Genomic DNA, 15917 nt, shown 5'->3' on the forward strand with positions numbered 1-15917 from the left:
GGGGGGGTGAGCGAGTGGCTGTGTGGTACTCAGTTGCCAACTGAGGTTAAACCATGACAATGTCAATACCCAACAGTCATATTTCCCTACAGCAATGCCTCTACCCATGCCCAAATCCCCTGGGCTGCTGCTGATGTTGAAATGAAATGCTCCTTCTCTCCCAGGGTGTAACTGTCACTCCTGCTGTGGTTATTCACTTTTTTTGGGGTCTGTTTCCAGGACAAGGCTCTGTTTTTTCAGTGTGCTCCAGCAATTCTCAAATACTGACAGCCTCCTTGGCAAAGAGGGGCACTTTCAGACCCCAATGCCAACCTCTCCTGCTTCAGCAAATACATCTGTTAAGAAAAGAAATGCTATCAGCAGGGCAACAGGTGGCATATTGCAGCCAATCATGAAAGGTTATAATAAGACAGAGGGAGTGTGTGCGAGAGAGAGAGGAGAAAAAATGAAAAAGAGGGGGACTAAGCTGAAGAAAAATCCAGTGGCAAGCATTTTTTCCACTACTGCACTTACACGGTGCTGAAATAAAGGCCTGGTGACTTTGCAGCGCTGGGGTACGGTACTGCCCTGGAAAGGGATTTGCCCATTGTACTCCTCTCTGTTTGCTTAGAAGGAATTCAGAAGGGATTTGCTTTCTCTTGTTTCACGAGCCCCACACTTTCACACTGACCGAAGTGGATACGCACCAGCTGGCCATGTCCATCACTACCATCGGGTGGGAGAATTCCTGATTATACTTAGATCCCGCAGACCCTGCTCCGTCATTAGCGGAGAAGCTCTGCTCGCACACCACTATCCAAAATGCAGCCGGCTGGGAGCTCCGCACATCTCGCCTGAAGGAGCCGGATGCCTTCTGGATCAAACATGAATGACCTGCTGAAGGTGCCCCTGGTGCACATCCTCACCCTGGCAGCCCTCAGCTTGGCCGAGATGTTCCCAAAAGGTTTGCTTGGAGGGGCATTTGCCCTGCTCTTCTTCTTCCACTTGCTGAGGGAGGTTTTGCAAAGGGGAAGGCATCTCTGGTAATAGTGGGGTGGGTGGAGCGACAGCGTTCCTGAAAAGGACAAAAATGTGCTGCTTTTGGTGGTCACTTCACTGCTTTTAGAAGGATAGCAGTGAAAATAATCTCATATTTGTGTCTGGGATTGAAGGTTCTTTGTCTAGGAAGAGCATGTAGTCCCATTGTAATGGACAGGGGAGACCTTTGGGTTCAGCCTGGGTGGGATGGACATTTCTCATGTCAAAGGAAGCTTAGAGGTTTTAATGGCTGGTAGCACCCGTTGCTGCAGAGCCCAAGATTTGTGATGTTCTGCATGCCTGTGTATGCTTATAAATATATAAAGCTCAAAGAAGAAGTAAATAGCTATAATGCCTTTACACAGTGTATGTATATAAATACAAATATGCATGGTTTGTATTGCATATAACATAAAAGTTAATATACCTTCTCCCTTTCTTGTGTGCACACATGCACACGGACACACGCACACATACTTTTAGCCAACAGAAGAACTGAAAAAAATCTGATTTAGAAAAGTCTTCGAGGTACACAGTGCAACAGTGGTCTTCTGGACGTACTGTCTAGTAACCCTGTGGACAAAAGGTTTTGCTGCACAGTGATTGTCAGGAGCCATTCAAAGCATACCAGAAACTTTGCAGCTTCAGAAAAACAAAAAAAACCTCAAGGAGGATGCCAGCATTCACCTGTTAGGCCAACATCACTGCTCTTGCACGACTGTGCTCTTACAATTATTAGTCAGGTTGGTCTCAAAATGGAAAAAAAAATGGTCTCTTCGTCATAAAAAACCTTTTGAAATAAAAATGTTAATTTTTTCCTAAAACACTAAAGTAAATTGGTGAACCCCGGTCTTTTTGAAAGCTGTGGTAAGACGGGATTGGAGAGACAAGAAAAACAAAGAGGAAGGGGGTTGATTTTTTCTGGTGGCACAGTGCAATGAAGAGATACACATCCTTTCCTAAAACACCACAGGTGTCTGAATTGCCCTGTTCCCTGAGAGAGGCTGAAATGCGGCTACAGCCCAGTGGTGCCCTATAGTTGTGTTGCTGGAAACACAACTGAGCAGTTTTTGACCAGAGGAACTGCAGTATCTCCAGGCATCTGCAATATTGCAGGGGAGACTGGCTCTGTTTTCCGCTGTGTTTTGTTTGCCTGGCTTGTTTTGTTTTGAAAGTGTGAATCCAAAACCAAAGCCAAGCAATTTGGGAGCTTCTGTGGGCTGGGGATAGAAAAGGATTTGGCTTTCTCATGGGCCCCGTGACTGGCCTTGGGTCATTTTGCTATCTCGGGAAACTACAGCTGACATCCAGAAAAATGGCACCTGTGTGGCTTTACAGATATATAAGTTAATTGTTTTTCAATGTTATTTAAAGCCACAGGGCTACCTAAAAAATGTCAGACAGCCCCAGTGGATGCACACGGAAAGGTCTGGGACCATTTCTATGTGCTGATAGGCATGTCCTCATGTTGCTTGGATTTTATTTTCTCATGTTGAAATCTGGTAATGAAGGCATCATAAGTTTTGATTGCTTTCCTGAGAAAACACGGACTGACACCAACACCTGAGCTTTTTGGACGGCTTTTAGAAGCAGGCACCATCTCAGCCATTTTGGGGCTCTCTCGCTGCCTCGTGACAAAATGGCGGTGTGCTCCACGGCTCGCTGCCCCCTGCAGACGCACCGCATGTCCTCTGGCCTCATGCCCTCTGCCCCCTCACCCCGGCTACAGGAGCACTGCCTTCACCTCCTTGCTGGCCCAGCACTCGGTTTTAATATCGGAAAGGTAAAAAAGAGCGTATAAGACAATGACACATTGCTGTTGTTGTCATGGTTGCTCTTCAAGTATGTAGAATTTGGGGAGGTAGCTGTAAAATAAAAGTTCCCTTTCTGCTTTTACCATAGGTAAAGTGCTGTCAGTTTGGACAGTATTTTCTATGAGTATGGGGCTTGATTCTGCCCTAAAGCTGTGTGCTGGCTTTCAGGAGATGCCACATCAGGCCTCATGTAGGCAATATTGCTAAGGATAATTCTGTCATATGTTGAATTAAAGAGATACCATGAAACTACTTAACTGTTGCTAGTGAATTTATTTAATACATAAAACTGACAGCCCTTGTTTGCCCAGAGAATAAAATACTGTCGTTATGCCCACTGGTTCTTGGTACAAATCTAACTTTATTCTTCGTGAGAATGGCCATGCTTATCATGACAACACAGTTATAAAACTTGTTGCTTGAATTTTGGTTACTGTAAAAATTTACATTTCTCAGGGTTAAAAAAGCATCCTTCCAGAGATCAAGGCATGCGGACAACAGCAATAAAAACATACTATATAAAATCAGATTGTAAAGCTCCATTTCAGCCAGGCTTAATGCCATTAAAACCCAATAAAGTCTGTCACGAAATAGCAACATCCCCTTGAAGTAGACAGGATAGCCATTATTGGAGATTATTCTCCTAAGACAATCTTCAGTAGCAGGGAAATTTAGGCTTTATGAAAATCTTCCATTTGGTTTCACTGGTGTGGGATTCATCTGGGGTGCAATACGGATGATTACTTCTATCTGGTGTGACCCAAAATGACCCAATAAATTGAAGCCTGATACAATTTGAAGCAGTGATCTTAAACAATGAATCTGACACAGACATGTTTTAACTAATGTTTAATTACTGTATTCTTTAGTGCTACCTTAGCTGTAGTTTTAAGATTTTTTTATATAAGTATAGTCATTACCAATTATGCAATCTGAAGTCATATAATCTAGAAATATTATTGAGACAGATTCGTTCTAATAACATTTCAAAAGTATTAGGACTTTTACATTAACCTGGTAGTGGAAGCTGTTCCTTTCTTCCTCTAGCTTCATTCCAGTTGAACTCCAAAGACATTCTAATTTTTACTCCCATGTAAATTGAAAAAGCATTAAGGTAAAGGCTTTCTATTATTCTCAGTCACTTAAATTGGAGTGCCTTGTATTCTGCCTTTTTTTTGTTAGGGAGGGGTAAAATTGATGTAGTTTATTTTTTGCCTGAATTTAAATCTTATTGTACTGAGGAAGGCCAGCAGATACAGTGTAGGCAGGATTGTCCTGTGAAAAGACACACAGTGAGCCAGATACTGCTACAGTCAGCAAGGAACAGGAAGATTCCTGCATCCACTGTACATTTTCAAGGTGGTGTTTCAGGAACATGGTATGAAACTAGTTCACCTCAGCACAGCTGTCAATGAAATCCAGTCCAACAAATATTGGATGTATGTCCCTCGCAGCCATAGATTAAAAGTCATTCAAGCATCTTTGGAGGCAATGGCTACAATGCATACCATTGTATGCGCAGGGAAAGTGATTCGCTAGACATATCCTTTGATCCCTTCCAGCCATGCTTCAAGTCTTTTACCAGGGCAACAGAAAATGTTTCTAAAGATACATTCAAATAATGTACAATGACAGGTGTGTGATAATAAGCATCAGACACAGCTATTAGACTTCTAACCCTGGTGCTACTTGGTTAGAAAAGTTGAGAAAAAGAGAATGTGTGCTAGTCATGCCACAAATCTGGAAGACCTGAAGGGCCTTTACGAGCCTGGCTTTGAAAAATATAGTGCTATATAACAGGTTTTTTTTAAAAAAGAAAAATAGGTGAGTGGAACAAATCCCGTATTAATGACAAAGAAGCCTAAATCTCATGCATTATGTGTTAATAAGGAGGCACTGTGCCCACTCCAGGGGCAGGTCAGCTTGGCGTCAATTTGTGTGCTGTTTCTTGCACTTCCAGCCCATGCAATGCCACCCCTGTAGCAGGGGGACAGCCTCACCTGTGTCCTCACAGTATGCCACCCAGTGCCATGCACCTTGGGGGAGAGGAGGGTTAGAAACAAGGGACACACTGGGCTTGTTGGAGCTGCACTACACTTGGGTTGCTCTGTTTTTGCACCCTATAGAAAGAACACAAGGGAAAATGCAAAACCTGCAGCAAACAACAGAAGGCTGCAGCTACAAATGCGGAGAGACCTGTGTTACAGCAAATACATAGAGGGTGTGCAAAGCACCTTGGCGCTGGGGAAAAAGCCATGGAGTGACCCTGCAGGGACACGGCTGCCTCTGCCAAAGGGGTCTGTCAGGCTTTGTGCCTCTCTCTGGGAGGCACCAGGAGGTTTTCTCATTTTCTCTTCCTTTGCTCAGCTCCCTTGATCAGCACTCCTTTGGAAACTGTGGATGCGCTGGTAGAGGACATCGCCAAGTTTGTCTGTGTAGTGGAGTCATACCCTGAGCCGGAGATTACGTGGACGCGCAACAGCATTCCCATCAGGTAGGGAGCAGCCCCAGCCCTCTCCAGCATCTCCTGCCAAAACTGTCAATGCTTTCCCTCATGATAAAGGAGATATCTGGAAACATCAAAATGGGTTTGTGGAAGGGAAGAGGGTGAGTGGCTGTAATTATACAGGGATCTGTGTTCTTTAGGGAGTGATAGGAGCACCTGGGGGTGCTCTTGCAGATTCACACACTTGAGCTTGCAGACAGACAGTTTCTGCTGCAAGCAATGCAAGGAGTTTGCTCTCCAGCCTCAGACAATGCAATCTGCTCTGTTCCTCAGTTTATGCATTTACAAAGGAGGAGGATGTTGTATAATATTTAAAAGGAGCGTTGCCAGACTTGTTGCCCAAGTGTCTGCAACGTGCTTGGAAAATTTGCATGCAAGGGGTCGTATCATGCCAGTCTTGTTTGTTTCTAGTTCTGGATCTGACCATAGGAAACTGGCTTCCCATTGTCATGCACTGTCAGACATTAACCACCAAGTATCAAGGTGCCGCCAAAGAAGGCAGCCTTGGAAACGTGTTATGGAAGTTGTTACCATTGCTTTAGCTCTGTTGCTGTAGACAAGTTCTTGCAGAGTAAACTGTACCTGATATTCCAACTCTGAAATCACATCACGGCTGCCACATGGCTTCACATCAGTTTCTCTTTCTGGATCACTGTTAGTGACTCCCTCTGTAAGGGAAAATTACAGAACAATCTCTGTGTATCACAGTTAAGGCCCGTTCTCCACAAGAGTTGTCCATGTTAGGCAGATGGTCACCTGAAGCACAGTTCCTGCTGTTGGGGTCAAGCATCAAAAGAGCCCTTGAACCATTGCCTTGGGAGACTCCAAATAAGTCAGCAGCAGAAGGAGGTCTTACTGCTAGGAAGACCATTTCAGAATAGGAGAAAAGGAAAACTCTACACATATGCATTCTGGCCTTCCGAAATCTTTTTTTCATTGCCTGCAGCAGAACCTCAGCAAAACCCCAGTCCTAACCTTCTGACCCCAGCCTAGTTGCAGGATGGGGATCTGAATTTCCATGGATGTTGTTTCTAAATCAGGTCACCTTTCTCTTAATTCCTTCCCCATCGGTGACACCATGTCTGAAAATCAAAGCTGGGAGAGAAAGCCATTCATGCAGGACCATGGAGATTACATGCCTTTCTCTCCCCACGGTCTTTAAAATTTCACTCTCTCTATGTTCTAAGGTCATATGAAACCCAGATCTTTTCTTACCCCAGTCCTCACTTCCAGAAGCCAAACACATCTTTCTAAAAGCCATCCCACTCTCTCTGAGACACAGTGCCTTTTCCACAACATTGACCAAAAAGGAAAATACTGATCAAAAAAGCTCTGCTGGTGAGGCCAGAGAGCTCAGGTGCTTCATTCCTTTACTGGGGCTTCTGGAGCAATGTTAATAGCAGCAACTATTGCACTTTCCCAAAGCTGTGTTGGCATTAATAGTCAGTGCTGCTGGATACAAAAGCTCAGACTACAGACAAGGAAATAGATAAACTGAAAATATTTTTGTTACTTTCCAAGAACATGGATGAAAGTATTTGCATAATGGAAAAGGATCAGATCAGTGGACTTTTTTTTAGAAAAAAACTTATAAATATATTTATTTGCCTCTGTGTGTGTGTATGTCTCAAACTTCAAAGGGGTTAGTTATTGCAAGCAGTAAACATCAATTATTTTATCTACAAAATTTTCTTCTTTTGCCAAGGTCCTAGCACCCTGAACAGACATCTAACCTAACCTTCAAAACAAAACAGTGTGTAAACATTCAGCTTCAATGAGAATAGTGCCAGGGCAGAGGCTTTTGTCAGCACTAGTCTTCTGGAAGTGCCTTTCCTTTTGGCGTCAACTTGTGCAAGTAGACTGGCAGGTGCCCTGTGATGAGTGAAATGGTTACCTGCCCCATGTCCTGGGGCATGGGGTGAGCCTTCCTCAGAGAAAGAAGGGAATGGAGCCTACATGTCTTTTACAAGACAGATGAGTTCATTGTACTCTTTCTTCCCAGGGTAAAAAAGAGGAGGGAGATACAAGACTGAAAGGCGAAAGGCTGTTGAAAGGAAATATGTGCCTGTAACATCATAAATGGCACATTCAGATTACTTGGTGACTGCTGTACAATTTTTAACAGTAAAAGAAAAAACAGGACATACTTAGTCGTCAGGTATTTATGATGGTTTGGGAGGCAATCCTCAGGTCAGATCCCTTTTGTTACCGTTGGTCAGAATCAAAGGTCAATTGCATGAAAGTGCTTCCAAAAAGCAAGAAGGTGTGAAAATCAAACATGGAGGAATTTATGAATCATAGAATAGTTTGGGTTGGAAGGGACCTCTAAAGGTCATCTAGTCCAACCCCCCTGCCGTGGGCAGGGTCGTCTTCAACTAGATCAGGTTGCTCAGAGCCCCCTCCAACCTGACCTGGAATGTTTCCAGGAATGGGGCATCCACCACCTCTCTGGGCAAACTGTGCCAGTGTTTCACCACCTTCAGCGTAAAAAATTTCTTCCTTATATCTAGTCTAAGTCTACCCCCCTTTAGTTTAAAGCCATTCCCCCTTGTCCTGTCGCAACAGGCCCTGCTAAAAAGTTTGCCGCCATCTTTTTGATAAGCCCCCTTTAAGTACTGATAGGCTGCAAGAAGGTCTCCCCGAAGCCTTCTCTTCTCCAGGCTGAACAACCCCAGCTCTCTCAGCCTTTCTTCATAGGAGAGGTGTTCCATCCCCCTGGTCATTTTCATGGCCCTCCTCTGGACCCGCTCCAACAGGTCCGTGTCTTTCTTATGCTGAGGGCTCCAGAGCTGGACGCAGTACTCCAGGTGGGGTCTCACCAGAGCAGAGTAGAGAGGCAGAATCACCTCCCTCGACCTGCTGGCCATGCTGCTTTTGATGCAGCCCAGGATACGATTGGCCTTCTGGGCTGCAAGCACACATTGCTGGCTCATGTCCAGCTTTTCATCCACCAGTACCCCCAAGTCCTTCTCGGCAGGGCTGCTCTCAATCCCTTCATCCCCCAGCCTGTAGTGATACCGGGGGTTGCCCCGACCCAGGGGCAGGACCTTGCACTTGGCCTTGTTAAACCTCATGAAGTTCACACAGGCCCACTTCTCGAGCTTGTCCAGGTTCCTCTGGATGGCATCCCGTCCCTCTGGCGTGTCGACCCCACCACTCAGCTTGGTGTCCTCTGCAAACTTGCTGAGGGTGCACTCGATCCCACTGTCTGTGTCACTGATGAAGATATTAAACAGTACCGGTCCCAATACGGACCCCTGCGGGACGCCACTCATTACCAGTCTCCATCTGTTCATTGAGCCGTTGACCACTACCCTCTGGATGTGACTAACGAATTCCTCACCCACCGGCGAGTCCACCCATCAAATCCATACCTCTCCAGTTTAGAGAGAAGGCTGTTGTGGGGGACCGTGTCAAAGGCCTTACAGAGGTCCAGATAGACGACATCTGTAGCCCTTCCCATGTCCACTGATGTAGTCATTCCATCATAGAAGGCCACTAGGTTGGTCAGGCAGGACTTGCCCTTGGTGAAGCCATGCTGGCTGTCTCGAATCACCTCCCTGTCCTCCATGTGCCTTAGCAGAGCTTCCAGGAGGATCAATGTTATGCAAATCTTGTTCCACTGAAGTTTTACTATGCTTTTCCAGTTTTCCAATGAAAATTGGAGATCAGCCCTCCGCTTTCTCACCACCTTTCTTTTTGTCTCTCCCTTGCTTTTGCACATGTGTACACACGCACCCACCCACACCCACACACACCCCATGCTCACATATAGAATTGGTCTTTTCTCTGCAGACTTTATTACAATATCCCGTACCTTTGTTGCTCCAACTTCAGGGCTTTTCTTGACTTCTCTGAAGTCTCCAGGTTAAAGCCTGCTGTCATTAAACTATAGCTATACTTGCATCCTCTAATTTTTAGATGGCTTCTTTTCTTCAGCAAATTTGTTTGCTTGTTTTCTGGTTTGTGTTTTTTTCCAAAAAATAGACAAAACCACTCCCGGATGCAGACATAAAAAATACTTAGTTTTTGGTTTGTGTCTTCTTTTCAGAACAGTAAAAAACTTTCCATAACATTATCTGTTCAGTGAAAAAAATATTTTTTTTTTTTTAAATCTGAAGAAGATTTCTCTAAAAAACTTAAGCCAGTTCCAGTTCTTATATAGGCAGTCCTTCCTTTGCACTGAGTGATTATACCTAAAACAGGACCCAGCTGGATAAGATTACTTGTGTTCATGCCTGTCCTTGGCCAGACAGAAACCCAACCATGATACCTACTTACTTTACCGATACCTGACTGGAGGAAGAATTGCCACCATGCTGGTGGCAGTCAGGAACTGCACAGTCTAGTGAGGACCAAACCGAATCTTAAGGCCAAACTCAGCATTTTCAGTGCCTTCCCTTCTCTTTGCAGGTTGAAAATAAAAAGTAAAACATATTGCCATTTTTAGTGTCACCAGCGGTCTGCAGATACAAATGCAATCCCCCCTCTCTGTCCCTGCTGTCCCCCCACCTCTGACAATCTGTGCTCTGCCCTGCAGGCTGTTTGACACCCGGTACAGCATACAGAGGAACGGGCAGCTCCTGACCATTTTGAGCGTGGAGGACAGTGATGATGGGGTGTACTGCTGCACAGCGGATAACGGGGTTGGAGCGGCCGCGCAGAGCTGTGGGGCTCTCCAAGTGAAAATGCGTAAGTGGGAATGTGACACCATGTGAGCATGTAACTGAGAGCCTGAGCAGACCCCCAGGTATGGCCCCCAGGGGTCCGTGTTCAGGGCAGACCCATGTTCCTGTGGGGCTGGGTGCAGTCCCTTGAGGCAGAGACATGGCATATTGGATCATATCTTAACTAAAAGCAGTTGTGATTATTCACTTTGAATAACACACACTTGTGCTAGGATCAGAGGAACTGTTTGCATAGCAGAGGATAAAAACCGATGCTTTGAAGAATGCCCTTTGTACAAACCTTCGTAAAAGCAGCACAATTTGATAGATTAGACCTCTGTAGCAATACTGCATAAATCCCTTGTGAATTTTAAACATGAGATTTCACTAATCAGATTTATGCCTGAGGATGGCAAAAGCAAATAAATGCTGTTCGGATGTTATTAGCAACCTTGAAATGTCTGGAGCACCACGGTGTAAATCTCATCATCCCACGTGGAAGGCAGAGGACTGGTTCTTGCAAAGGGCTATATACGTGCTGAGCTCGGTGAAGCAGAACTCACATGGCTGCAGTTATTTACACAAACACTTAAAAGGGCAGCTGAGATATATCCTGGCTAAAGCATCTGTTTGTAGGAAAGGATTTGTTTGTGCTAATAAGCATGACCCTCTAGGTCTGGTAATTCTGGGGCTCTCCAGCACCCCAGTCGCCTGCAGGTGGGGGCCAGGAGGTGATGCTCTCTGAAGGTCATTTTTCTGCTGGTTCGGTATCATGCAAGGGAGACAAAACTTCAGATCTCCCAAAACACTGAGATGAAGATATTTTTTACTCCCAGCTCAGAGTAAGTTAAGCCATGTTTTTCTTTGGGTAAAATGAATTTAAATTTGTCCCATATTAACTTTAAGGGAGTTTGATTGTTTTTTTCTTGAAGGATCCTTTCTCCTTTTTACTAACATAGTTATAAATCCTTCAATTAGGGACATTAATTGAGTTTACATGCCCTTCTTGTTGAGCTAGAGACAAGCCTGGGTTAAAACTATTTTAAAACTGATTCACTCCCAATCTGAGCTTTCACACAAGACACTGTTTATGCAGTGAAGAATGTCAAAACCTGGAATGCAAACATTCTTCAATATTGGAAATATTCTTATCTGGATTTGGATTTTAGCCCAGGCCCTAATTCAAATGGCTGTCAAACTCCACTCCTGAAAACAACCCATGCAAGTTAGCCTCTTTTGCAGCCATACACTGAAACTCTGAATGCTGTGCTTAATAAAGTTTTTTCTTTCCAAGGCAGCTCATGACCTACTAAGACTGCTCTATCTTTCAGCAATGTACAGAAAAAGCAGCAGAGATTTTGTTGTCATTTCTGAACTTGTCCTGTTCTAGTATCTCTTAGCTGCTGTTCAACTTTAATTTTTGACTTTTAAAATTTTAGGACCCAAAATAACCCGACCGCCTATAAATGTGGAAATAATAGAAGGGTTAAAGGCTGTTCTTCCATGCACTACAATGGGGAATCCAAAACCTTCTGTTTCATGGATCAAAGGAGAAACAGTTGTAAAGGTGAGTAGAGAATGAAATTCAAGTAATGCTAACTATTCGCTAAAGTTACTGTGTTAAAATATTAGCATCAGTTACATCATTTGTAAATTCTAGTTGCTAGGAAGCAAGCATTTGGAAAATCCAGGGCTCATCTCATAAATATCAGCATCTGCAATACTTCTGCCTATAAACCAAACATTCTCTGTGTATTTATGTTTTATATTATATATATTTATTACTACTAAGCGTAGCCAAATGCTTCTGAATGCAGCGACTGAGCCACTTAGCTAAGATTCAGGGCTCTTTTGAAGCTATAATTCACTGATCTGCAAAAAGAGGGATGGGTGAGTGTGTTCTGACAATACTGAGCAGGAAGAGCTGGCCCCAAATCCTTCAGTTGTAGGACAACACAAATAATTTTCATGCATGTAAGCCCAATCTTTGGAAGCGGATATTTGGTGCTGCTTGCGTGCAGCCTGCATGTAGAGCCCTTACCTTGATTCCTCCTTCCTCTGGCAGGAGAACGCTCGCATTGCTGTCCTTGATTCAGGGAATTTAAGGATCCACAATGTTCAGAGAGAAGATGCAGGACAATATCGATGTGTAGCCAAGAACAGCCTGGGCACAGCCTATTCGAAACCCGCAATGGTGGTAGTGGAAGGTGAGTAATCCTCGCAGTGGGCTCCAGGTCCACATGCCAGCTCCTCGTGCATACCTGCTTAACTTGAATTAACCTGAAGTGTCACATTGATGGCAACAAAAACATCCTAGGGCGTGACCCAAAAGGCAGAAGAAGGGAAAGGAAAGGAAAGCAGAGTGAGAAACAGAGAAAATTTGTCCATAACTGCTCCCATTGCTGGCTGATGGTGAAAGGGACAATCTGTGGAAGGTCCTTGTCCATGGCTGCTGTGGCTCTGGTGGGATATTTGTCGGAGTAAGGACTCCCAAATATGTTTTTCCTTCTGAGTGATGGTTTCCAGCTTGTTTCTTGTTTGAAAAGTCCCACCAGACCCATGGGTTATATGCTATGGCTTGTGGAGGTGGACAAGTTGAAAGCTGATGGCCCTGGAAACTCACTGCAAAGAGCCTGATCAGAGAGAGCTGCAGCTGCAAACAGTGAAGCATTTTGCAGCATTATGTGTATGTCCCTCTCCCTTTCCTCTGATTTGCCATCTGAATTGGTTGATTCTTCAGGTAAAGAGAGCTTTTCTCTTTGAGAACTTGAACATTTTCTGTCCACTAAACCAAACACCGGATTGATTTTTCAGTTTCTGGTCTTTATGTGCTCAGTGTCCGTCTCTTATTTACAGAAGGTGTTTGCTTTGTGGTATAAATCATCACCAGTTTCAGAGTGCTGAGACCAGTGGGCTGCAGGGGAACTCAAATGTAGGCAATGAAGCATTCAATGTTCTGGAACCCTATAAGAGAAGTTGGGTTAAACAAAATTTTGCAGAGTGGGAGGAGGGATGACTGACTCAGTAGATGAAATAATGTTTATTTCTTATTCAGAATGACTGTACTGTAGAAAGTGGAGAAGGGTGTCCATTTGCCTGGTAAGCTTCAAAAGACTGTTGTAGGTTACATTTGGCCTGGGACTATCAGAGGTTACTTAGGACGCAATCCCATTTCTAAGATGACCATTGACTTTCTTCTGGGAGCAGCATCAGGTGTATTAGATCCAACTACAAATTACTGTAGGTCTGCTGTTTCCCTAAAAAATGCATTCATTTTTCAGTATTTTTTTTTTTTTTAATATTTACACATACGGACTTCAAGTATGTTAGAAATTCCTTAAATAGCTTTAAAAAAGTAAGGCAGCTATTCCTAATCTAGATTCAGAGTTGTACTTCTCCTGAGCTAAAAGCGATGGGGCAAACTGAAGACACTTGGATCTGGCTGTGAACAGCTTGGGTCCTGGATTTTGGTTTGGCCCCATCATTGAGACAGTGGCCAAAGGCTTGTCAAGAATTAACTGTGAATGGCAAATATTCGATGCCTGCATACAATTGCCCCCTCCATGCTGAAGGGCCTCAGGCTCTGGGATTTTGTTGCTCTGGATCTACCAGAGCCAGTTAGGGAGTCTAAAAGCGGGCTGGAACAGCACCAAAATCCAGGCTGCTAAGGTTGATATCTTGTTTTGTCCTTGTCTCTGGAATTATGCAGTCACCTGTTAATTCAAAGAATGGCAAAATAATCCACAAATATCCTACTTGCAAGGGAGAGCCTGTGTGTGCTCTTTTTAAAATGAGGAAGATTAGTTCTTAATTAATCAATGTGAGCTCAGTGCTCCCACACAAACTATCCCCTCATGTTCCATTCATGTGTTGGGTGAACAAAGCAATGCTGTTCTCCAGGCTTGCCTTGGTTTCTCTGGTAGGGCACCCATATAATATACCTCGCTTCAGGCTGCCACCCAAACTGGACTGATGCATGTTTGTTTTGGCTTCCAAAATCCAAAGGTAATAATCCTGACTGCAGCTTGCTGTGTATACAGATCCCTTCCCCTCCCAGTATTTTAGATTAATTCTTATGGATATTTAGCATATATACATATATGCACATACCTGTGTATGCATGCAGGTATGAGCACACAAGTGCGCCCCCCTCATACACCTCTTTTATCATTATTTTTAGTGTCCCTCCCTTCCTACCTCTCCTACCCCCCCCACCTCCATAGTATCAGCATTTTAAAATAACTCCAAGTAAATAATAATCTAAAATTACTCCATGCAGGAAAATCACACTTCAGTCAGTCTTCTTTGAGCATTTACTATGTTCAGAAAACTTATGAAAATATGCTGTTTGTTGCTTCTCTGTAATAACATTACAATATTTTTTCTTAAATCTTGGTGCTACATTCACTGGAGTTACCACCCTGCATAGTGTGGCTTAATATTAAAATAAAATGACTAAGCATGGCTGGTTAACTATGAATATCTAATCCTGAAGCAAATGCCCATTCAAAGAGCTGTGCAAATATTTATGCCTAGCTAAATCTAGATCAGACGGGTCCTGATTTCTGAAGGAGGTTTCTAATTTTCTGTTGTGAGCTTCCATTTTAACGGGTTCAGCATTAGTCCCACAATTAGTTTCAGGCATTGTTCAAAGTGCAGAGTTGTTTAACTTCTTGAAAGATTGACCCTCTGCCTCCTGCATGTGGTCAGGCTCCTTAATGCATGTAAGGTCAGGCACATGCTTAAATGACTTGCTGAAGCTGGGCCCAGAAACTATAGCAAGTCTCAAATATGTATAATTATCTATGCTGGATCCACTCATTCAAACTGATGATAATCTTGGCCCAAGCATTTACACCACTGAGGTGCCTTATACTCCTACTTCTTGTCTGGCTTCAGCGGTCCAGGGTAAAACAGTTTGAAAAATGCTGCTATTTTGATTTTCCAAATATTTTTTCTCCATTCCTTGTTGGCTTTCCTCAACATTTATAATACTGGCCTCTATTTATTACTTTTAAAGCACAGTTTTAATATTTTTAAAGCTTTATTATTTTTAAAGCAAAGTTGAAATAATTTGAGCAACAATTGTAGATGAATATTCAGGTGCAATTCTTGTCAGGAAAAAGAAAGCACTGGAGGCCTTTCTTAATGGAACTGATTTTTAAGTTGCTCCTGTCAGTGTTCACTCCTGTCAGTGAATGGAGGGAAGGAGATAAGGATCCTCTGGGTGCTGCCCCCTGCATGGACTGGTCCCTAACCAGCGCAGCCCGGGACACATTTCAGGCACCAGAGTTCGGGTGATGAACTAGTGAGCTCTAATCAGTTAATGAGCTTTAGTGTCCAGAACTGGGTCAGGATTTTAATTAAAAGGGTTGAAAAAAGCCTGTCCTTTTGGCCTGTGTTTTTCTGCAAGTTTGGGGCAAACCCACATGAATTTGGACATGTGATACTGAAACAGATTCTCTCCTTGAAAGGCATAATCCATCAAAAGTGGAAACATAATCATAATGGACCTGACTGCTGGGTCTGCGGGAAGAGCCAGGATCTTCACTGGGAACCGTGCTGAGACCACGGACAGCACTGCCTTCACTAAAAGGCTGCCTGGGGTGCCTGGAGGGTGTTAGGATGAGAAGCAGAGCATGGGGCATCCCCTTGATTTGACACCAGGGAGCGGGCACGGGAGGTGAGGAATGGGGAAGGGGCACAAGAGGCAAGCGTTGGCCAGGAAAGCCAAGTAAGTGACCATGCAAGGTAGGCAGCCCTCCTGCTGAAGGAGGGTTGCACACTATTTTTACGATTTTGGTGTGTCCTGTAGCAATAAAATGACACTTGCCTCTGGTTTAGCTCTGAGGGGACACCTTGGAGGAGCAGGGTTGGTTCTTTCTGGCATGTACTGGGGTCACTATGAAGTGG

The 15917-nt window shown here is 44.0% G+C and overlaps 1 protein-coding gene across 1 annotated transcript in view; it reads left to right on the top strand.

Moving 5' to 3' along the window:
• Window positions 1-846: 846 nt before the first annotated feature.
• Window positions 847-15917, top strand: part of MUSK (muscle associated receptor tyrosine kinase) — a 55448-nt gene continuing 40377 nt past the window's right edge. The window contains exons 1-5 of the mRNA XM_009286216.2: window positions 847-943; window positions 5199-5325; window positions 9878-10029; window positions 11444-11571; window positions 12070-12211. Of these exons, the coding sequence (XP_009284491.2) occupies window positions 847-943; window positions 5199-5325; window positions 9878-10029; window positions 11444-11571; window positions 12070-12211 (646 nt within the window). The remainder of the gene's footprint in view (window positions 944-5198; window positions 5326-9877; window positions 10030-11443; window positions 11572-12069; window positions 12212-15917) is intronic.

Source organism: Aptenodytes forsteri, unplaced genomic scaffold (genome assembly GCF_000699145.1).
Source record: "Aptenodytes forsteri isolate BGI_AS27 unplaced genomic scaffold, ASM69914v1 Scaffold103, whole genome shotgun sequence".
NCBI lineage: Eukaryota > Metazoa > Chordata > Aves > Sphenisciformes > Spheniscidae > Aptenodytes > Aptenodytes forsteri.